The sequence below is a fragment of the Macrobrachium rosenbergii genome, chromosome 37 (genome assembly GCF_040412425.1).
Source record: "Macrobrachium rosenbergii isolate ZJJX-2024 chromosome 37, ASM4041242v1, whole genome shotgun sequence".
NCBI classification, from domain to species: Eukaryota; Metazoa; Arthropoda; class Malacostraca; order Decapoda; family Palaemonidae; genus Macrobrachium; species Macrobrachium rosenbergii.
The window spans coordinates 24244037-24266536 of NC_089777.1; the positions used below are offsets into that span (position 1 = coordinate 24244037).

General features: G+C 37.5%; 1 protein-coding gene across 1 annotated transcript in view; it reads left to right on the forward strand.

Moving 5' to 3' along the window:
• cyst (rho guanine nucleotide exchange factor 18 cysts) overlaps positions 1–22500 on the forward strand; it is a 1099804-nt gene that overhangs the window by 941236 nt on the left and 136068 nt on the right. The window contains 1 exon segment of the mRNA XM_067081809.1: positions 15573–15646. Within this exon segment, the coding sequence (XP_066937910.1) occupies positions 15573–15646 (74 nt within the window).

The window sequence follows — 22500 nt, forward strand, 5'->3', positions numbered from 1 at the left end:
ACCGTTTGGGGTTCTCTCTCTCTCTCTCTCTCTCTCTCTCTCTCTCTCTCTCTCTCTCTCTCTCTCTCTCTCTGGACTTCAGGACAACCGCTACTTCTGTCTACTGCCGGCCCTCCTCTGGAAGCAGTGGACTGCACCAGCAGGAAACGATGTGGCTCGATTATTAAAATGTTATATAGTATTTTATTAAATTATTGAAATTGTAGATTTTCATAAGTATCAGACATAAAAGAATAAACTAGAAAAGTTTTAGTATTTTGTACTGTAGCAGCATTAGAAGTAATGGTAGCAATATGCTCTCGGCATCAATACTGGTAGTTGAAAAGCATAATAGTTTTTAGGTAGTGTCCAAAATTTGATATTAAAAATGCATTACCAATGAGCCTTAAGAGTTTAATGAACCGTCTTGATTAATACGTAAATAAACCCCAAAAGCAGCTCTCTCGAATGCAATGTGAGGAACGTCCTTTGCAATTAGTAAGGGAGAAACTGAGATTTGCGTTTCCTCCCCGAGTGATGGAATGAGTAGGGTAATTGTCATGTTTCCAGAGCTCACGGAAAGAATGTTGCATTAAAGTCTTGGATGATTTATAAGATTGTTGGAGAAACTGGTCTTCTTGAAAGGTTATAGTTTTGTGTCGTGTCACACACACACATACCCATATATATATATACTGCATATATGTATGTATATGTTGTGTATTTATATATATATTATGTATGTATATATATAGTCAATGTGTTTTACAGGTATTTATGAATGACATGACTGATTTTTTGAGAATATTAATCAATTTGTTGTGTATAAGTTGTATCATAAAATTGTTTAAATTTAGCGCTGAAGACCATGGTTAACGTAAACCTAATTTTCAGTCTCACATACCTGAATAAATCCTTCATGTCTGAATAAATGGGACTCGAATCCTTGTGCTTTTTAACGATGCCGCTCTCTGAGCCAGGCAGTTATTCGTCCATTGTTCGGCAGCGTTCAGTGGACATGTAATTAGCATTTTTAACGAAGACATTAATGAAGTTATTCGAAAAAAAATTTTTCTAAATATATTTTGTCGCCCAGCGAAGCATTAAAGTGAACGGGAGGTTTGTGGGAGGGGGGGATGGTCTCATCGAATTAGTCATATTTCCGTTACATTATCACGTTTATTGTGATTTGGCGCCCTGGTGGCGTTTTGTGAATTGCGACGCTAGCTTTAATTACTGCGATGTCAAAGTGTGTCTGTTATATTCAGGGATTATTGTAATCTACGTAAACTCGCTCTTTGTTGCATTGAAAAGTTATCGCAATCCGCATTAATAATTGAAATTGGCCGTAGCGATGATGTCATTTTATTTTATATTCATTGAATTTGTAGTTTGCGCGATGGAGTTTATTTTATTCACTGAATGGTCGTTTTTATGTGTTTTTTGAGTGAGTGCCTCGAATAATGATTGGCGGAAGAATGAGTTATAAGCATCTTTGTTTATATATATATATATATATATATATATATATATATATATATATATATATATATATATATATATATATATATATATATATATATATTTTCCGTGCATGTTGCGGTTCTTTAATTACATTTTAAGTCTGGTGTGTGTGTGTGTGTGTGTCTGTTTTGGAGTAAATTTTCCTTTAAATTGATTCCGTGAAGAACACGGAAAGAAAATATTTTTCCAGGTTCAGTTTTTTGGTTTTAAAAAGCTCTTTCGCTCCTAGTGGGTTCATGGCGATGAATATTTTTATTGGCCCCGGCAGCAGAAATTGATGGCATTATTTTTAATATGGCCATGAGCGAAAGATTAATTGCTACGTCCGTTATTACTTTGGTTAGGTTATGGTTAGGTGGGTGTAATAAAATGTTTAATCGTGTGGTGCAGTTTGGATTTCCAAATTGAGCACTTGGCACCGGATGACGTCAGTTGGGTCGTATGTAATCAATCACTCTGTAGTTATTTGATCGCCCATCACCGTATCAGATATGTCATAAATTATACATGCGCTCTGACACATTTTAGTTTATTTCTTCTGGTCCTGAGATACTCTTTTGAATGTTTTGTCGATTTTTAAAGATAGAAGAATCTTAATGTCATTTCGTAAAACATTAAAGAATGGTAATTTTATTTTATTGCGTCAGGTCTTGAGATAGTCTTTTGACTTTTTGTCGATTTTTAAACAAAAGAACGTTAATGTGTCAATTTTTCAACATAAAAGAATGGTAATGTGTCATTTTTTCTAAACAAAAGAATAGTAATGTGTCATTTCTTAAAGATAGAAGAATGGTAATATATCAGTTTTTAAAAGAATGGTATTGTGTCATTGGTTTAGGCAAGATTGTCACTATGGTTATGTGGACAAATTGGCCGTATCATTAATATCTATTAGCTGTCAGTTGGGGGACTCTGTGTCCTTTTTGGTAAATCTTTTCGTTTGTCTTCATGCAGGTTCTAGACCCTTTGGTTTAATCTTGTCAAGCGCCAGTTTAGGATATGTAGGGCCTTTTGCTTCAATCTTGACCATATAGATTTAAAGGGGGGTTGCCACATTCACCTTTTGAAGTTAATTCGTCACGGTTTCGACCTTTTAGACAGTTTCGACCTTTTAGACGGTTTTTGATGAAATTTTGCTGGTTGTCAGTGTGTGTGTGTTCGTAATAACATTGATTTTTCAGTTTCACAGCAGTTCTACACAAATCCCATAAGGGGGTAGCGCCGACAGCGCACCTCACTGGGTGCACTGTAGGTATTACTAAAGGTTCTTTACAGCGTCCCTTCGGCCCCTTGCTGCAACCCCTTTCATTTCTTTTACTATGCCTCCATTCATATTATCTTTCGTCCACTCTGCTAGCCCCCCCCCCACTCTCCTAACAATTATTTCAAAGTGCAACTGCCAGGTGTTCCTCCTGTTACACCTTTCAAACCTACCTGCTCTCAATTTCCTTTCCAGCGCTGAATGACCTCATAGGTCCCAGTGCTTGGCCTTTGGCCTAAACTCTATATTCCATTCCATTCTTAGTTCTACACAATCACTGTTCAGACTGTCAGGTCGAGTAGTCGTAGATTGTTAGTACCTGGATTACGTTTAATAGGGAGAGTTGTTCTTTTGTTTTTGTCCCTAATAGTTTTCTTTGCTGTGATACGAGAGAGAGAGAGAGAGAGAGAGAGAGAGAGAGAGAGAGAGAGAGAGATTACACAGTATTTTTGGCTAGAAATATGAGATGAAAGCTCGAAAGGAAATCATTTAAAATAGGTTTAATGCCATGGCGTAAATTAGTTGTTAGGAAATGAAACCTTCATCTTCAACTGATTTCAGAATAAATTCCTTTTTTTTCCATTTCGTTTTTGCTTTGGAGAATGGTCTTACGTTTTTATATCATTATTTGATTGGTGTAAAAAATTTTTTTTCTTAAGCAAACCTTCATATTTTAATGATTGAATTGTATAAATACTAAGTAAATGTAGTGTATTTTTTTTTTATTATACTCCCTGTTCTTAATAACTTCCATTTGATATTCCTTTCTCTCTCTCTCTCTCTCTCTCTCTCTCTCTCTCTCTCTCTCTCTCTCTCTGATTATATTTTATGCTCGACGCTTAACTTTGATACCAACAGAACATTTATGAAACCCTGAGTAAATAAACGTATCGAGTAATGTCTCATATAAAAGTAATGGGCAATTTATGGGTATTATTGAATGGGAAAAGGATATTTTATGAATACCTAATGCGCAGTAAATTCGTCGTGCATGATAAACTATCTCTTGAGTGTCTCTCTTGTATATATTGAATATATTTGCTATTCATGGAAAACAGTTTTCAGATGCACAGATTCTCTCTCTCTCTCTCTCTCTCTCTCTCTCTCTCTCTCTCTCTCTCTCTCTCTCTCAAAACCTATTGTTACGTAGAATCTGCTTTTAGACGTGTTGACCCTTTTGCCTATTAAGACTGGTGTTTCAAAGATGATTTCTCTTTTGTGTTTTCAGTTATTTCTTAATCTTTCTTTATATGTTCGTGTATGCTTGCAAAACTCGGTGTTTATGTTAGTTTTAAGTCTTTCTCTGGTGGATTTTTTTATGTACTTATTTTTATTGGAAATTCTGCATTTACAGTGTTTTTAGAGAAGCCCATATCTGTTGAGATGTATATAGAGATTTTTTCCTTTATGGATAAAGGAATGTTTATTTGTTACCATTTTTTTTTTTTAGCGTTGCGAGGTAAACTTATCAGGTAGAACATTTTTTTTTTGTTCAAAAATGTTATTGCTGTAAAAGTCGCTGGCGTTGTGTAAATTTGTCTGCTAAGACAATGTTTATTGTATTTTTATTCATTTATTTTTTTGCTAATTAACCATAGGCATTGTAAATTTATTTTTGTTTTGCGATGGTGAAGAGACATGCAGTGGTTAATATTCTTTCTTTTTTTCGAAGGAGATTGCCTTTTTGAATTGAAAAATGTGAGTGGTTTTTTTGCGAAGGATGTTTCCTTTCTGAATTAAAAAAAAGTGTGAGAGTTGTATTTTCGCGAAGGAGATTGCCTTGATTGCCCTTTTTTTTTAAAGAATGTTTAATTGCGAAGGAGATTGCCATTTTTTAAATTATTTTTTTTACGAATGAGATTGCCTTTTTGAATAAAAAAGTGTGAGTTCCTTTTTTGCGAAGGAGATTGCCTTGATTGCCTTTTTTAAAAAGGTGTGTTGAATTGCGAAGGAGACTGCCTTTTTTAAAAATTTTTAATTTTTTTTATGAATGAGATTGCCTAGATTGCCTTTTTGAATAAAAAATAACGTGTGCTCTTTTTTTGCGAAGGAGATTGCCTTGATTGCCATTTTGGGAGATTGCCTTTTTAAAAATTTTAAAATTTTTTTACGAATGAGATTGCCTTTTTGAATAAAAAATGTGTGTTCTTTTTTGCGCAGGAGATTGCCTTGATTGCCATTTTGAATTAAGAAAAAAAAGAGAGTGGGTGTTGTGTTCCCATATTGCATTTGCTCTGTTGCCTGCTGTGAACTAACACGAGTTTTATTTACATCTCTGTGTCGCCACTGCCTCCAGAGTTTACCAGGAACTTCAGCAACACATCCAGGCAACGCTTCCACCAATACCACCAGAAGATGAACCATCACCACCACCAACAGCAACACCACTCCTCCCGCCAGCACCACCACAATCACCACCACAACACCACCATCACCACCAATACCACCAGCAACATTCACCAACACCGACATCACCCTCATCTCCATCACACCAGAAATCCCAACCGAAACGCTTCCGCCTCCCTCCGTCATCACCCTTATCCTCCTCCTCCTCCTCCACCACCACCTCCGCCTTCTCCTCACTCCCCCATCCGCTGCCACCACGGCTGCTGCCACCGCTGCTACCACCACTACATCTGCCAACATCAAAGCTTCCACCACTTCCACCACTTTCAACAACACCTCGTTCGCGACGTCATCTCCCCACTTCATCGTCATCATCGTCATCATCACCTCCCTGGTGGCTGCTGAGGAGTTCGAGTTCCTCCTCGCCGCTCTGGCTGCTGCCCTCCTCCCCCCCACCTCCACCACCTCCTCCTCCCCTCCCCAACTCACCCCTCTACTCCCACCGTGGGTTTCCCTGCCCCTGCCCCCCCAGCCCCCACCAGGGCGCCGTCACTCCCTCCCCCTCCTCCTCCATTCGCCTCGACATTCCATCACAATAGTAATAAACCCTTGCTACCACTACGATCAAAACCACCACTTCCTCCACGACCATGGTATAAACAACCATCGCAACCACCACCACATCAACCACCACAACCACTACTACCACAACCACCACCACCACCTCCACCACCACCACCACCGCCATCTACAGCTAGAACTCACACCGCCTTCAGCAGGTGATGATGATGATGATGATGATGATGACATTCCCCTCGTCCTCCTGTCCTCCGTTTTATCCCCCCTACCCATACCCCTTACCCCCGTTACCCCTATCCCACCAGAGGACACCTCCAGGACCTCTGCACCCCTGTCCAAAAAAAAGGACCACCTCACCATGCCCACTTACTTACTACCTCTTGGCCTCTGCCCAGACTCGTGCATTAGTGTTTTGACTCCCTGGTCTCTCTCTCTCTCTCTCCCCCTTTCCCCTCCCCCTCCCCCTCCCTCATCCCCTTCCCCATCCCCCTACGAATCGAAAGTATCCACTGTGATGAAAAAACCCACTGTGGAATTATTCAGGAAGAGATCAACTGTGGTACAATTGGATATCTCGCTGACACCATCTCCGGAATCCTTTTCCCCTCCCTCTTTCCCTCCCCTCTCCCCTACCCCCCCTACGGCTCCCAGAGAGAGGCCACAACCCCCCTTCCCTTACCCTCTATAGTAGTGGCAGCTTTTGTGTGGTAGCTTCCCTTGGAAAACCTTAAAAGAAAAAAACAAAATCTCCCTTTTGCCCCACATAGTCTCCCTGGCCATATCATGACGCAGCTATATATATATATACATATACCCTCGCCATGTGCTTTTGCCATCAACCCGGCTTTTTCTCTTCTTAACTCTTTTCACATTCTGGTCCACTACACACACACACACACACTCTTCAAGCAGCATGCATGCATGCACCAGATGCCTCGAACACGCAGTGCCTAAGCTCGCGCGCGCGTGTATGGGCGCTCTTGCGTGCGTGTGTGGAGGCTGACACTCCCGAAACCACACTTTCTCTCTCGATCTCTCTTCATTACCTTTTTTTTTTTTTTCTTTCACACCCAAACAAACACGGAACTCCGAAACGAAAATGTATCATTATTATTATTATTACCATTATTATTTATGATTTTGATCTCAAGGTCGGGCCTGGACATATCGCCTTGAGTGTTTAGAACACTTGTGTATTTCTCAGTGTGCATATGGTTGTACAGTTACTATTATCCACCACTGTGTGTTTCGCCTAGAACTTCGGAAAGGAAGACCCGGTGAAGTTTTTAGCCGTTTAGTCCCGTTTAGGAAATCCCGAGATCTTCATCAGCTTCCAAGCTAACCCCCCCTAACCCCCTCTCCCCAAATTCCTGTTATTTGTCCCCCCCCCCCACCCCTGACCTCCCCTCGAAAAAAATTGATGCTTACCTCTTAGTCCTTAACGTTGCTTGTGCCAAGCCAGTAATTGGTTCTGAGATGTTCACCTATTTTTGCATGGCATTAAATGTATCAAGATTGTGATTAATATATATCTTATATTGGGATAAGAATAGGTTTGAATTAATTGTCTCATATTCAGAATCCTAACGTTTAAAGCTTCTGTTCAGAGAGAGGGAAACATTGGCACTTATTTTGGTATTGATATGATTTTATAGGAATTAATTAATAATATTCTTGACGAAAATTCGCTTCATTCTTACAAGACTTAAGGAAACATTGACTGCCATTCTTTAAGTGGTAATATTTGCTCAGAGTATAAAGAATTAGGAAACGCATAAAGATTTCTCTCTCTCCCTCTGTTCATTGATAGGTAATTCACTTTATGTATTTCGAACTTTTTTTGTGAAACGAAACAGCGTGGAAGTATAGCATAAATGATAAGGGGTCAGACCTATCTGCTAATTGTCAGAGTTCAGTAACATTATTGTATAAGACAGTGTTTGAATGGGTATGATCACTCAGATAGGTTTAAATGTAGATGTTTGAGATGCGGTTGGGTTTGACAGATAGCAATTAGATTCCCGAACTCCTCTCGAGAGCAAATGAAGGAGGGCAGAGCAGACAAAAAAAAAAAAAAAAAAAAGGGGGGGGAGATTAGGAATTAAGTAAAACAGGATCGTGAGGATGTATGTAAATGCTCTTGTTTTGTAACGACTGTAAAATTTTTGTGAGAAAACTATAGTTTAAATTTCAGCTATCTTTAAAAAATTTTTTTAGAAGACTTTCGTTTAAATTTCAGCAACCTGTTCGGTGACTGGGAACGTAATTCAATCACAACGTTGATATCTGATTGCTGAATTGATTGTATTCGATCTCTGCAAGTGGCTTTCACTTCCGGAGTAGCGGAGTTGTATAATGCACTGTAATGCAAACCGTGCAAGGATATTTCTGCTAATGCCGTTACCCGTTAGTCTGGAAAATCGGTTCTTTCCAGTATAAATGGTTCGTTTCCACTATCCAGCTTCGATAATTTGTATTTGTGCATAAACATTTGGAACTAAAGTGTTTTGCTCTTATTACGGAGATAGAATTTTCGAGCTGCTTATTGTAAGATGATTTTTGTTTTTATTGAAATAACTATTTACAAATTTAAATTTTCCTGTCTTACGTAAGATAGCGGCAGTTATTGTTAAACAACAAAATCAGAAACACAAAGTTGATTAGAGTGCATCGTATTCTAACTGAAAAAAATGGTGCGAATACACAATTATATTCTCTCTTACCTTTGTAGGAACCAGTGAGGTTTTTAGCCTGTGGTAACTTGATAGCATTGCCAGTGACTTGTAAAAGTAGTGATCCTGATTTCAAATGCTGTCAGGTCTCGGTAAATTTCACTGACACAGCATTTTCCTGCCCCTGTGAACAAGGAATATTATGTTTGGGGAAATGCGTAGGTACACTTGCCGAGTCATTAATAACCACTGCCTTTATTACCCAGGTCTCAACGTGGGTGGAGAGTGGGACTGTCACTGAGCAGAAATTTAGGTCACTAGGGTAGTGTGTCTTCGCTGCGCATGGGTGACCTTTCATGAAACCTGTGATATGATTGGAGAATATTTAGAAAAAAAAATCAAATTCAATTCTCACAGTTGTTGAAGTCTTTTCAATTTTCACGTCATCCGAAATGATTGTTATTTCAATTAAAAAAAGCTGGTGTGTTTTATGTACAAGTGCTGAGTTATGAGATGAATATGAATTCTCTCTCTCTCTCTCTCTCTCTCTCTCTTTCTCTCTCTCTCTCTCTCTCTCTCTCTCTCTCTCATACACACAGACAAGCACTTTAATGTGCAATCAAATGCGTATAACATGTTTGTAAATATTATGGATTTTATATATGAAAGTAAATCAAGTACAAAGGGAAACTGCGACAGAAAGGAATATTTATATGAAAACAAATCCAAAAGTTTGCATAATATTGGTTTCATATATGAAAGTAAATCCGTTACAAAGGTAAACTGTAACAAAAAGGAATATTTATATTGAAATTTAAATCATGCCTTTTCTCTTATCAATCTCATGCCGAAGGTATTGTCATTTTTGAGATATTGTATTTTGAAAGCCATGAATTATTTGCATAAATTTCTCAGGTACACATCCAAAGGCCCATCATAAATGAATTTAGGGCACCTGGGTATCAGAGGATTTATTGAAATGTTTATTTTACGATGGTGAGGAACGGTGTTGCTTTCAAATGGACTGGCGAAAATGCGTAAACTATTATAGTCATATATATATATATATATGTGTGTGTGTCTATATATGATATATATATACATATATATAATATGTAATATATGTAAATATATATATATATATATATATATATATATATATATATATATATATATATATATATATAATATTTATATCTATATACTGTATATATATATATATATATAGATATAAATATTATATATATATATATATATTTACATATATTACATATTATATATATGTATATATATATATATAAATATATATATATATATATAGATATATTTTTTTTTATACCCGTTAGAAGCAAAGCCAAGCCTTGCCCTCATAGAATACACATTTCAGTAAGTCGTCTCACAACCATGTGCCCTAAATTCATTTATAATGAGCTCGGAGCAAACAGTGTACCTTAAAGAGTCCATTTCAATCATTTATGGTTTTCAGAATAAGATGTGTCGAAAGTTGCAAGAGAAGAGTTGCATCTAGAAAAGGGAGATTTCAGGTGTTACAGTGTTCTGTAGTTTGTTATGTATTTTGCAGATATTTAGCACGCTGTAATTGATTCGATATTTCTTCCATTTCAATCGCTGAAGGTTTTCAGAATGCCGTATTTCATAATTTGCAAAAGCACTGTTGAAATGAGACAAAGAGGGATTTCACTTTTACAATTGTTTTACAGTGTTATGTCGTTTCTTACCTATTTTACAGACATCTAGCATACTGTAATTGATGCAATATATCTAACCAGTTTACCTGTAACTCTTGATAAGATTGAATTACCAAAGAAGTTAGAAGTGACATGGTTCTTATATTACCTTGAAAACTGCACATGAACCCCGACGAGATCGAGTAACTGGACAAGTGATAACGAACCTCTATGACACTCGGAGTGTAACAAGTATTCACGCTCTTTTTCATTGAGGTGGTTTCCCGCTCCTTCGGTAGCGAAATAAATTATCAACTTGTTGCTTGCGTGTATTCTTGAAGTGGTGTTGAACGTACTTGAAATCTCATGGTGGAACTTGTAAAAGAGACTTGAGGATTATTTTGCGAGCAATTGTCGTACCCAGAGCGACCCAGTTACGAAGGGTAAAATAAATATTTTAATATTTTGCAATGAAACTGCTGTGTTGTATCTTATAGATGAAGCTGCGTAAAGCATTGGCGTTGCTGTGGCGGAGGTCATCGTTTTGCGGTTAATTTCGGTTATCGTTTGTGGGTTAGTAATATTGCCAGATAATGATTGAAATGGGAGTATTGGTATTGGATGGAAACAGTTATTAGAGTTTACATAGTTATATGGTATTTAGGGGAAAGGCTAGGTCAGTAGTGAATTGGGTTCTTTTAGCCGAAGATGCAATTTCAAATTCACTAGTGAGAGAGAACAAAATGTTATGGCTTCTTAAGAGTTTATCATCTATCTGGCCAAGGATGAATATTCACGTTCCACCTTGATCTTATGTAGGCCCAAAACCCAGCAGGGAGGAAAGGGCTGACCTTATGCCAGCTCCAAGCCAAGATAAAGGGAGCGGGTTGACCCCATGTGCCCCAATCACATATGGAAGAGAAGGGTTGAATTAATACTCGTGCCAAGCCCAGATAAAAGAGGAGGGTAAAAGGTTGGGGTAACACTCTGGCCTTACAAAAAGCCGATCATCATTAAAACTTGCAACAGACGTCAGGGTTCTGATGCTAGAGCAACAAGGTTCTAGAACCACTGAGTTAATAAAGATAAAAGGTTAAAATATTCGAAGTATATCATGGACTGTGCTAAGATTTTACGTAGATATCAAGGGAAGTGTTGGCAGTCGGTGGAGACTGCCATTAAAAGGAGTGAAATGAAAACGTAATTAAAAGAGAGAATAGTCTCCCTTCTTCTTCTTCTTCTTCTTCAGGTCTTAAGGAGTGCGGAAATGTAGTGGATAAGGGAAGAATTTTGACGCGCAAGGAGGTTGTTTTGGTAGTTTAGAATTGAAAAATCTGATATTTAAACATACCTTGCATCAGTATGATACTGAGGCTATTCCGCGGAGAGAAAACATTCCGTACCCTTTTGCACATTTCAAGCAGGTGTGCATATAAGAGCTCGGATACTATTAAAGCTGCTTTCTTTTGGCGAAAACTTCATGGGTAGCTGCATCTATACAACACATGTTTAGTTAATAGTGAACTAGTTATCCCACAGTTCGTTTTTATTTTGTCACAGCTGATGAGATGTTGTTTTGTATGCCGTAGAGAAACAGACATTTTTTACGAAATAAAAAAAAACTTCAGCACCAGGAAAAGAAAGGAAAAAAAAACTTCAGCACCAGGAAAAGAAAGAAGAATTTATTTAACAATTCATATTCGTATAATACAGTTGTTATAATACAGTATCTTGTACACAAGCGAGATGAAAACCAACGACGCCAATTTCCACATCTTTTCAATTTTTCGACACCTTCAGAGAGGCTTCTATGTGACGTGCTAGGAACTGCACCAATTTGCACTGAATCGACACCTTCTCTCTGCTTGTTATCGGAAGTTCTCTCGTGCAAATTACCATTAACCTGTGTGGGGGGACCCTCAAGCTTACATGCTTTCGAGACTCCGTCGTCAGGGTTTGAAGTTTTCGACGCAGGAAAACGGATTTTCGTTTTTATCGTAGTTACTTTGAACGAGGCTGGATAATTGTTATCGTTATGGAGAACATTAAAAAAATACTCATGGTAGATGAGTCTTGGAGAAACAAATCCACAGTTATGTATGGGTACAAATTGATTAAAAAATAAAGGTAAACAGAGAGCTTTATTTTTAAGTATATTTGTACCCATACATAACTGTGGATTTGTTCTCCACTATTATTATTATTATTATTATTATTATTATTATTATTATTATTATTATTATTATTATTATTATTATTATTATTATTATTCAATCGGAAACAAGGAAGACGGAACAGTGAGCGGTAGTACAGATGGTTGACGTGAGAAACTAATTGTTTTTTAAATGTGTTAGGAAATAAATATAACAAACATTGGTAGGATAAGTGAGGAGTTATGCCACTTATGGGCTGAAGCTATGAAGGTAGCAGAGAGTGTGCAATAAATTAGGAAGCCTTGGTGTGTCTTAGGAAGCCAAGGTGAAAATGCAACATGGAAGCCATGAACCAACTTTACTGTATGGAAGTGAAGTGTGCATGTTCGGTACTAATAAAAAAAAAAGTTGGTTAAAAGCAGTTTTCTTAGTATCATGTAAAAAGAGTTGATGGTGTGTGACATGAGTAGATATTTAGAACGCGTAAAAAGGTTAGTGTACGTTACAGGGAGGATTGCCGTGTTTTAAGATGACTTGGTCATGTGGAAAGAATGGAGGGCCATAGGTTGATGAAAAGTATACAGTTCGGAAGTGTTATGATGGAGGAAACAAAAAAATAATGTGTTGGAGAGGTGTGAAAATGTATTGTCAAGAAGAGTCCCAAGCATCCATGAAACCCGACGGTGCGTTTAAGATAGAGGTGACTGACGAAGTGTGTGTGTGTAGGAATTTGATGCGCTGCTGGTGAGCCTTTTGTGTTGGTGTATGAAGCTGGTAATGTTATGAACATTTTCTGCATACAGAGTTCATCCGCAATTCAGCTGTGAAAGTTTGAATGTGGCAGTTAATTTGTTTTCTTTCCTGAATCCACCACTACATTATATATATATATATATATATATATATATATATATATATATATATATATATATATATGTGTGTGTGTGTGTGTGTGTGTGTGTGTGTGTGTGTGTGTATGTATATATATGTGTGTGTGGGGGGCGGAGTTCTCGTAATGCATCCAACAACACAAAGTCGGACCTCACAAATATACAGAAAAGAAAAAATTCAAAGCGCTAGTAATCTGGAAGTGTTAAAATCTTTCCTTTCCATATTATAAGCTACAATCATTCCTTAGCCCGAACATAACCGTATCTTTTCGGGGCCTTTGTATGGCCCTGGCATACATTATTTCGGTTCTTGGCGCATATTATAACCTAGACTTTAACATAATGAATTCTTGAAGCTGGGTACCTATCCCCTCTGCCTTTTGGGTAGAACATAAGTCAGAGGGGTGTGAGAGTGTTTCTTGTTGAAGTTTGCGCACGCGAGTACGCGTTTCGTATTTACATTTATGCGCTTGTTTTCTAGAGAAGAGAATCTGTGAGTGTCTTTGAGCGTGAATGTAAGCTTTTCGATCGTAATTTTTATTTATTATTGATAGCGTTTGTGTTTACGATTTACTATTTTGTGTGTGAGTAGATTGCATATTTTACTTGAAATTTATCTGTATGTGTTTGGGTGTGTGTGATTTTGTGTGTGTGTGTGAGAGAGAGAGAGAGAGAGAGAGAGAGAGAGAGAGAGAGAGAGAGAGAGAGAGAGAGACGGACAGACAGACAGAGTAATTTTTTTTAATAATCCGCTATTTTGTGTTTGTGAGAGAGAGGGGGGGAGTAATTTTTTTGAATAATCTGCTATTTTGTATCTGTGTGTGTGTGTGTGTGAGAGAGAGAGAGAGAGAGAGAGAGAGAGAGAGAGAGAGAGAGAGAGAGAGAGAGAGAGAGAACGGGCAATTTTTTTAATAATCCGCTAATTTGTGTTTGTGAGAGAGAGAGAGAGAGAGAGAGAGAATAATGTCTCGAATAATCTGTTATTTTGTATCCGTGTTCAAGTATCACAAGTAGAGAGAACGGTCGCCAGGGCATGTTTGAATAATTCCCACTCTACCCGCGCGTTAGGGCATAAATAATTGAACAATTGAGAAGCCATCGCACCGTTAATTTATTGAGTACCTTTTCACAGGTATTATTGAACAGCTTATGTAGATTTTACTGTATGTATATGTCTTTGTTATATACCAAATTCATTAAATTGATGAAGTGGCATAAAAAATAAATACCGAATGTTGAGTGTTTGATCAAATATGAAGGTTCAACGTTAAGTTAATCACTTTCATATCTTGTAACAAGGAAGTACAGCCGTGCTCAAAATTACATCAAACCCTTGAAGCCATTGCAAAGGGGAAACTGTCGACACTGACATTCGAAGCTCCAGCCGGGTAAAAGTTGCACAGAAAGTGACACTTGGCTTCAGAAGGCTTTAACGTCACGTCGAAGGGCGGAAGTGACCGAGACTCCTCCGCCCGCCGCAGTTTCAGCCGCACGAGGAAGTAAAATGGCAAAAGAAAAAAAAAATGCCTCGGAAGAGCAACAGTTGGCCGTATGAAATATTCAGTCGGTTTTTCTCGGAAGTCACTCGCTCGGCCTTGCAGCCAGATCCTGAATTATATGTGAGCTCTTAACCGCGCGCGCGGGCGCTCTCTCTCTCTCTCTCTCTCTCTCTCTCTCTCTCTCTCTCTCTCTCTCTCTCTCTCTCTTGACGACAGAGGAATGGAAAGTGACAAGGGGGTGTCAGGCCCGGGGATGCAGGTGGGGTTGTTGAAGTGAGGAATAGGGGTGGGGGTTCACTTACCTTATAGGTAGGGTAGGCTTATTCCGTTGAGAGAGAGAGAGAGAAAGAGAGAGAGAGAGAGAGATATGGGAATTGGAATTCTAGAACAAGGTGGTTTGAGCAGGTGTCCCCCAAGGTGGGAAAAAGGTGACAGAAGACTTAGAAAGTTTTTCGGATATTTTTTGACTTTGAGTAAATTACACGACATGAAAAGTTAATCAGAAAAGAATGGCAGTTGAGACAAAGTTCAGCTATCAGGCGTTCAAGTTACTGTTCTTATGTATCATATTACCCAGTAAAAATTTATGCTGGTGATTAAAAAGATAGCTTACTAAACAGAGAGGGAAATCTTATATGTGCATTTCTTAGGTAGAATTTCATATATAACTGCAAAACTCCAGATGATTTTAAATATTTCTTGTATTGGCACATCAAAATTCAAGCAACTTCTCAGTTTCAGTGCTTTGACAGAGAATTATGGCGCTACAGTTTTCATTTGCGTTGACTGTAGCCGCGGCTAGCAAGTCTGAAGATTTCATTATCGTGCCCCAGCAACCTACCGTTAGGAAATCAGACGCACCGTTAATCTGCAGGTTGCCAGGGCACGATGATGAAGTTTTGAGACTTACTTGCCACGGCTACGATAAATTTGGTATATTTTTGAGTGTAACGCCTGGTTTTGTTTTATTTTTCCCGACAGTATCAGCTTGAGCAGTTTGGATTCTGATGCCGAAGAAGCCTTCTACGATGCGGAAGACAGCACTAATACCCAAGGTGAGTACCCATACCCATCTCCCCAAGTGCCCGTATACATGTCTTTTGCTTATATTCATTTTTATGTATTCACGTTTAACTTTTACTATATAATTTCACAATTTTATTTTACTCCATTATTAGTGTGTCTATATATGTGGTTGGGGGGGTTTCAGTCATTTTTGTTTTTAATCGTGTTTATTTGTCTTACTCAAACTTATAATTGAAATTATTTGTTTTTTTTTTATTGTTTTCGTTATGCGTGTTTTTTTTATCTTTTGTTTATCTCTGTTAGTTGATTTATGTGCTCAGCTACTTTAAAAGTAAATGTGGCCCTTGTTTTTGTAAGTTATTAATATTTGAAAGAGGAGATATCATAGATGTGGATTGTAGCTTTATTTGTTGTTGTTATATTTTATTATTATTATTATTATTATTATTATTATTATTATTAGTTACTTTCCAGCCACTTTCTCGTGCAATGAGGAAGGTTTTCAGTTTTGTTTTTGTATTGATTTTTCAGTCATTATTCTGACTCTGAAATTTTGTCTTTTCCAAATTTGTTTCACACATAGATACAGTTTTCTGGTGGTAAGGTATACACGCATACACATGCACACACATATATATACAGTATATGTATATATAGACATATACACATATATAAATTTATATACACATATTAATATATATACATTACATTTATATGAATATATATATAATATATATATATATATATATATATATATATATATATATATATATATATATATATATATATATATAAAGAATTTCCTTAGTGTAGTGACAACGATTGTCCCATTTCATCCAGTTTCATGTAAGGAAAGGTTATGCTGTATTCTCACTATCGTTACTGTTTAACGCTTTCGTATGTATTAATACCGTGCTAAAACACGCGTTCAACAAGGCCATTTTTTTTTTTTTTTTATGGCTGTCTTTTGGGTATGACCTCAAATCGTCCTATTAATCTTTGCAACATTTATGTTGACTGATGACTACAGCAAAAGGAAATAATGGGTATTGGCTTAAAAGTTTTTTTGTGCGTGCTTTGAATAAAGACTCTAATAACAGGTATTATTATTATTATTATTATTATTATTATTATTATTATTATTATTATTATTATTATTATTATTATTATTACCAGCTTGATGACGCGCGCCACGCTGCCCCGGAACCCGGCGCTGCTGGTCATATCTCCCCTACCCTCCCGATCCCCTACTTACCCGGGTGGGGGCGGACAAACAGATTTGCAGGAGGAGGGTGGATGTGTCATGTCTCCCCTACCTACCTAACAAACGAAAGATCCACTCGGATTTTACTATTATTGATTATTCGCGATTAAAGTTATAATGTCGTATTTGCAGTTCACTAATTCAAAAATTTCATGAAGCGAATGGAATATATTTGCATATGATTATTCACAAAGTTTTCCTTAGCGCCTTTTTCGTGACCGTGGACGGCACTCTAATGAGTTCATGTTCTTACTAATTTACCCTCCACATGTTTGTTTACCTACCTGTTTATCGTTACGCTCCTGCTCAATAGGCGGTGTTTGTTTAGTAAGGTATCTTTTTAACGGTTCGTTTACTTAGCTTTTGCTTTCGGCGAGTGCGTCAAGTAGCTCAACGTATCGGATCATGGGACTAGAAATGTGATACTGTTCTCTTGCTTTGTCATGCGATCGTAATATCTTGTCTTTCTTAAAATAGAATTACACACAGTCTTGTAAGCTGAAGTTAAAATAGTGTGTGTAATTTATTGCTCTTAAAAATTTGTCGACTTGAATTTCACATAGTGTTTTTGCGTTGATATTTTTCTTAAATTACTTGGGGTGTAATAGTTTCCGAGATAGAGGTAGGTTATTGTTTTTATGGGGAAATATTATTAGCCTTACAACATTTTGTTGTTGTATTTTACGAAGTAACATTTTATGGTACGTTCGCAAAGTATTCGCTGGAGAAGAATATCATGTCCATCTCTGAAACCAGTTTACTCCGAAGTTTTCGTAAATTGAATTTTATTAAGTCATTTCATTTAGAAGATTATTTACTGTCAGTTTACTGACGTGAAATTAAAACTAATCTTGTACGTACTGTGTTTCTGTAAAACCGTACTGACTCAAATATTACAAGTAAGAATCTCTGAGGATACAGAAATATCCGTCGATATTTATAGCATCTGGTAGTTGATATCTTCAAGTCTATGTGGTAAAGTGAGGCTTCATTGGGAAGATCTTGTGACAAAATTTTCACTCGTGTTGCATTTTATTTCTTTTATATAAAATCTTGAAATTTGTCTTATTGTGGAGGGGAAATTTGTCACAAAATTGATACAGGATGCACCCATTTGCAGTATCTCTGTTATGAAAATGTCATTAAAAATTACAATAATTGCGGTTACAGAAAATTGTTATATGATGAAAATACATTATTACCACATCACTGCAAATGTAATGATCGCTTTATAATAATGAAAAGGATAAGTTCATGGTTAATTGTAAGTGAATTATGGTGCATCGAAGATTTATCAAAATACGGAAACAGGTTTACCAAGTCTCTCTCTCTCTTTCTCTCTCGCGCGCGCGCTGAATATGAACTAAAAGCGTTATTAAAAGGCCCTTCACATTTGGATCGCATACGGATTCAGATTCCCCCGCACACGCCCATTTAAGCCAAGGGTAATCCTGCCATGCCACGAAGGCTCTGTATTTGGGCATGTAAGTCGAATCCTCGACTAAACGGGAAGTTTGAGAGAGTAGTTCCCGGTTTAACCAAGCCCTAACAACCCTTTTCTCCTCGTCCTCCTACCCCTCCTCCTCCTCCTCCCCCTCCTCCCAATGCTGTCCCTGTAGAACGTTTTATAGGCAGCCCCTATCCTGCCCTGCATCGTCTCAGATAGGGAGGAACCCCCGTTTTGACGGCTTAAGGTAATTTCCTGGGGCTTAACGTTTTGATTAATGAACGCGCCCATGTGACGGCGATAATGTCGCGTAGGCGGCGCGGCGGAAGTTGCCTCTCAAAGGGCGTGGAGATGTCGTTGTGGGGGGGGTGGGGGGAGAAGGAGAGAAGGAAGGAAAGAGGGATAGGTGTGAGGCGCGTTGTTATAGCTTTGGAAAATTAGTATGGTCGTAATTTATTGGGTAATATAGGGGACAACACACCTTCCCCCTCCCTTCCACCTTCTTTTTCCCTCCCCTTCCCCTCCCTCCCCTACCCCTTCCTCCCCAATACCCTTCCCTTTCCCTTCCCTTCCCCTCCCCTTCCCCTCCCCTCCCCCCCCCTCCCCCTCCTTTCCCTACCCCTTCCCCTCCCCTCCTTTCCCTACCCCTTTCCTTTCCTTCCCTTTCCCCATTCCCCTCCCTTCCCTTCCCTTTCCCTTCCCATCCCTTCCTCCTCCCCCTTCCACCCCTCCCCTCCCCTCCCCTCCCACACAATCCCTTGCTGGATCAAAGAAGGCTTAATCGGGAAGGAAGATAGGCCACAAATGGGTTGGAGCTTGAAGCCGACGCTTTGTCTTTTCGAACGGGGAGAGGAAAATGAACGTTCCGTCCTGAAATGGATTAAACGTTTTCGTTCGAGGGTACTTTCGAAAGGTTTTGTCGTAAAAGTGATAAACGTTTGGCGTATTACGATAAACAGGGACGAGGGTTAAAAGCTCTGATGCGTTGCTTGAAGAGAAAGAAATCGAAATGGTTTGTCGTAAAAAAAAAAATATATATATATATATATATATATATATATATATATATATATATATATATATATTTTTTTTTTTTTCGTAAACTGAAGAAGAGGTGGTCGTAAAATGATTTTGTGTTGAGTATAAAATAAAGGTTTTGGTTATGTGATAAAGAAATGGTCCTTTTTTTTTTTATTTAAATGAGGCCATTAATGTAAACTGGCCGGGTCATAATGAAAAGTGTTAAAAGTATTGTTTATGATCATAGAAACACTTTTTATTTTTTATAACAGAACGCACTTTACGCACTTTATGTTGATTGCCTCGTTTCAATAAAAAAAAAAGCCATTTCTTGTTGCCTTGTAGTAAAGCCATCTATCGCAAAATGAAATAATTTTTTATGAATGACTTATGTTCGTAAAAGAATTGTTTGCTATGAAATTCTCTCTCTCTCTCTCTCTCTCTCTCTCTCTCTCTCTCTCTCTCTCTCTCTCTCTCTCTCTTACTTTTATATTAAAAAGACTTTATTCGTGGCCTTTTGTGCGTTAAAATTGTGTAAATGAGCCCGCTACCCTTTGTGTATAGTATAAAGAGGTTGTTTGTAGCACATTATGTTAAAAGGAATATGTGCTTAGCGGAGGGTGTTAAAAGGTTTGTTTGTAGTCTTTTGTGGGTAGAAAAACAAAGGAGGGGTGTTGCCTGTGCTTGGATTCTGTGCCACAGTCTGTATTTTATATGGTACATTTATTTATTTGTATGGGACCTAATTTTGCTGTAGAATAAATTATATAACATCGGGTGCTATTTCTTCCACTTGCTATCAAACGCGAGCATGTGGTTATATAGTTTCTTCCGATGTATTATTTTTGCTCTGTGTATTCTCAGTTCTCTGACGATTGCTGCTGCAATCTTTGCATGGTACATTTACTTGTTTGTATAGCTACTATTTATGTGTTTTTTTTTCTTTTTTAAGAAGTGAGATATCTTTCCATATTTCCCTTTACTTCCTTTAGCTTCATAAACAGCATATTCTTAGGAAGCTTGAGTTCCAAGTCAGTGGCTGATGTGGGCTTGTTTTTTATGAATAGATTTCATCTTATGCATAATAATAATAATAATAATAATAATAATAATAATAATAATAATAATAATAAATTATTAAGTGGTATAGCATTGGATGCTATTTCTTCCACTTGCCATCAGACGCGAGCATGTGGTTGTATAGTTTCTTCCGATGTATGATTTTTTGTTCGGTGTACTGTCAATTCCCTGACGATTGCTGCTGCACTCTTTGGAATTGTCTCCTTTAATGCCGGCAGCTAATTTGGCTGGCCTTTATTGATTTATAGGTCTGTATCGCTCCATTCCCCTGCATTCCGGTCCTCTTTTGGAATGTCACTAGGCCCTTCCAAAGTCATTCCTGGGTGGAGTTTGCTCTGTCGTTTTTTAATTTTTTTTTCTAGTAATTATCAGTTGGATTTTATTGGTAAGTCATTTTCTTCTGTTTTTCTCATTGTTTTATTCTTTTCTGTCTTTATTTTTGTTCACAGTAATTAACGTAGTACTGCTTTCCCGTCCATAGACAGTTGTTTGAATTCATTACTAAATTCTTTCACAGTGTAAATATAATATTTCATTTTGCCATAACCCTTCGAATGGTTTGACATATGAAAATCATTCTCTCTCTCTCTCTCTCTCTCTCTCTCTCTCTCTCTCTTTTTCCCCCCACGAGGTTCAATGCAGTCAAATGATATCCCGTCTCGTTTTCAAATATTCATATGCACGTGTCACTGCAACCACACTGCCACACGTTAAAATAAATTCTGCGCGTATATAATGTCATTAGGTAAAAAGAGTTATTGAATTAGAGGGTTATTTATTGGATACAACGGTGAAATGGAATATTTTGGACGCGACAGAAACTTTTTTTCTCTCTTCTGGCGTTTAGATTTCGTCGTAATTAAAGGAAATTTGAATCTCTCTCTCTCTCTCTCTCTCTCTCTCTCTCTCTCTCTCTCTCTCTCTCTCTCTCTCTCTCTCTCTCTCTCTCTCTCTCTATATATATATATATATATATATATATATATATATATATATATATATATATATATATATATATATATATATATGTGTGTGTGTGTGTGTGTGTGTGTGTGTGTGTGTGTGTGTGTGTATGTATGGTTATATATCATATGTGTGTGTGATTGTCAGTTTGAAGTAACTGAAGTTCGGATGTTTTTGTTTGTAGCTCATTTATCTTTTTTTGTATAATTTTTGGTTATCTTAAAGTACTTTTATTTCCTCCATTTGAAATGAAAATGTCGCCTTAACAATGCAGGATTCAGATTCAGTGTTAATGCCATGAACACAAGAAGGACAATAATCTTGTGTGTTTCTTGGGTTAAAAGGTAAAAAAAAAAAAAAAAAAAAAAAAAAAAAAAAAAAAACTCCAAGACCCTCCCACATCATCTTCTTTGGCGTCCCGCCCCTTTATCTTGAAGTTTTTAAGGGGCTTGTTAAGCGGCGTGTCGTTAGGGAGGATTGCACGCCCTCAGGAGGGGAGTTTCGGGCGTCAAGAGGAGAAGCCGCGGCTGCTGAGGAAATTGAGATAATGGCGCAAAGACATCTTTTTTTTTTTTTATCTTTGTCTCTGTCCTTATTTTATGGTTTGTAATTAATTGAATAGAATTGAGGTTTCGTTTTTGGAAATTCGCTTGTTTTCTTTGTAATTTGGGGATAATTATATGCAGTTGGAGGAGTAGAGTGAAGTAGGTGTTACTTTTTATTGCAGTGTTATTATCTTGAATCTTTTAATATTTGGCGGCTAGAAGGAAGAACTACTCTTTTTTTTGCGTTTTTCTTCTTTTTTTTGATCGTCCTCTGATCAAACAATTTTCATTAAGAAAAAAAACTTCAAGTTTAAAATGTATGTAATTACTGTAATTAATAGTCTGAACTGGCGTCGCAGCGTCTTTGGTCTGTGAAGATGCTCTCAGATTTCTTCTTATTCTTGGAATTCATTTGGAATGTTTTGTGACTTCAGTTACCATACATCATTACTAACAAACAGACGTTTTATTTATATTTGGCATTAAAGTAGAGTAGGGCCACTTACGGGGTAATTTGGCTATAAACTGATATGCTAGCTAATGGATACATAACTCATTTTTCAG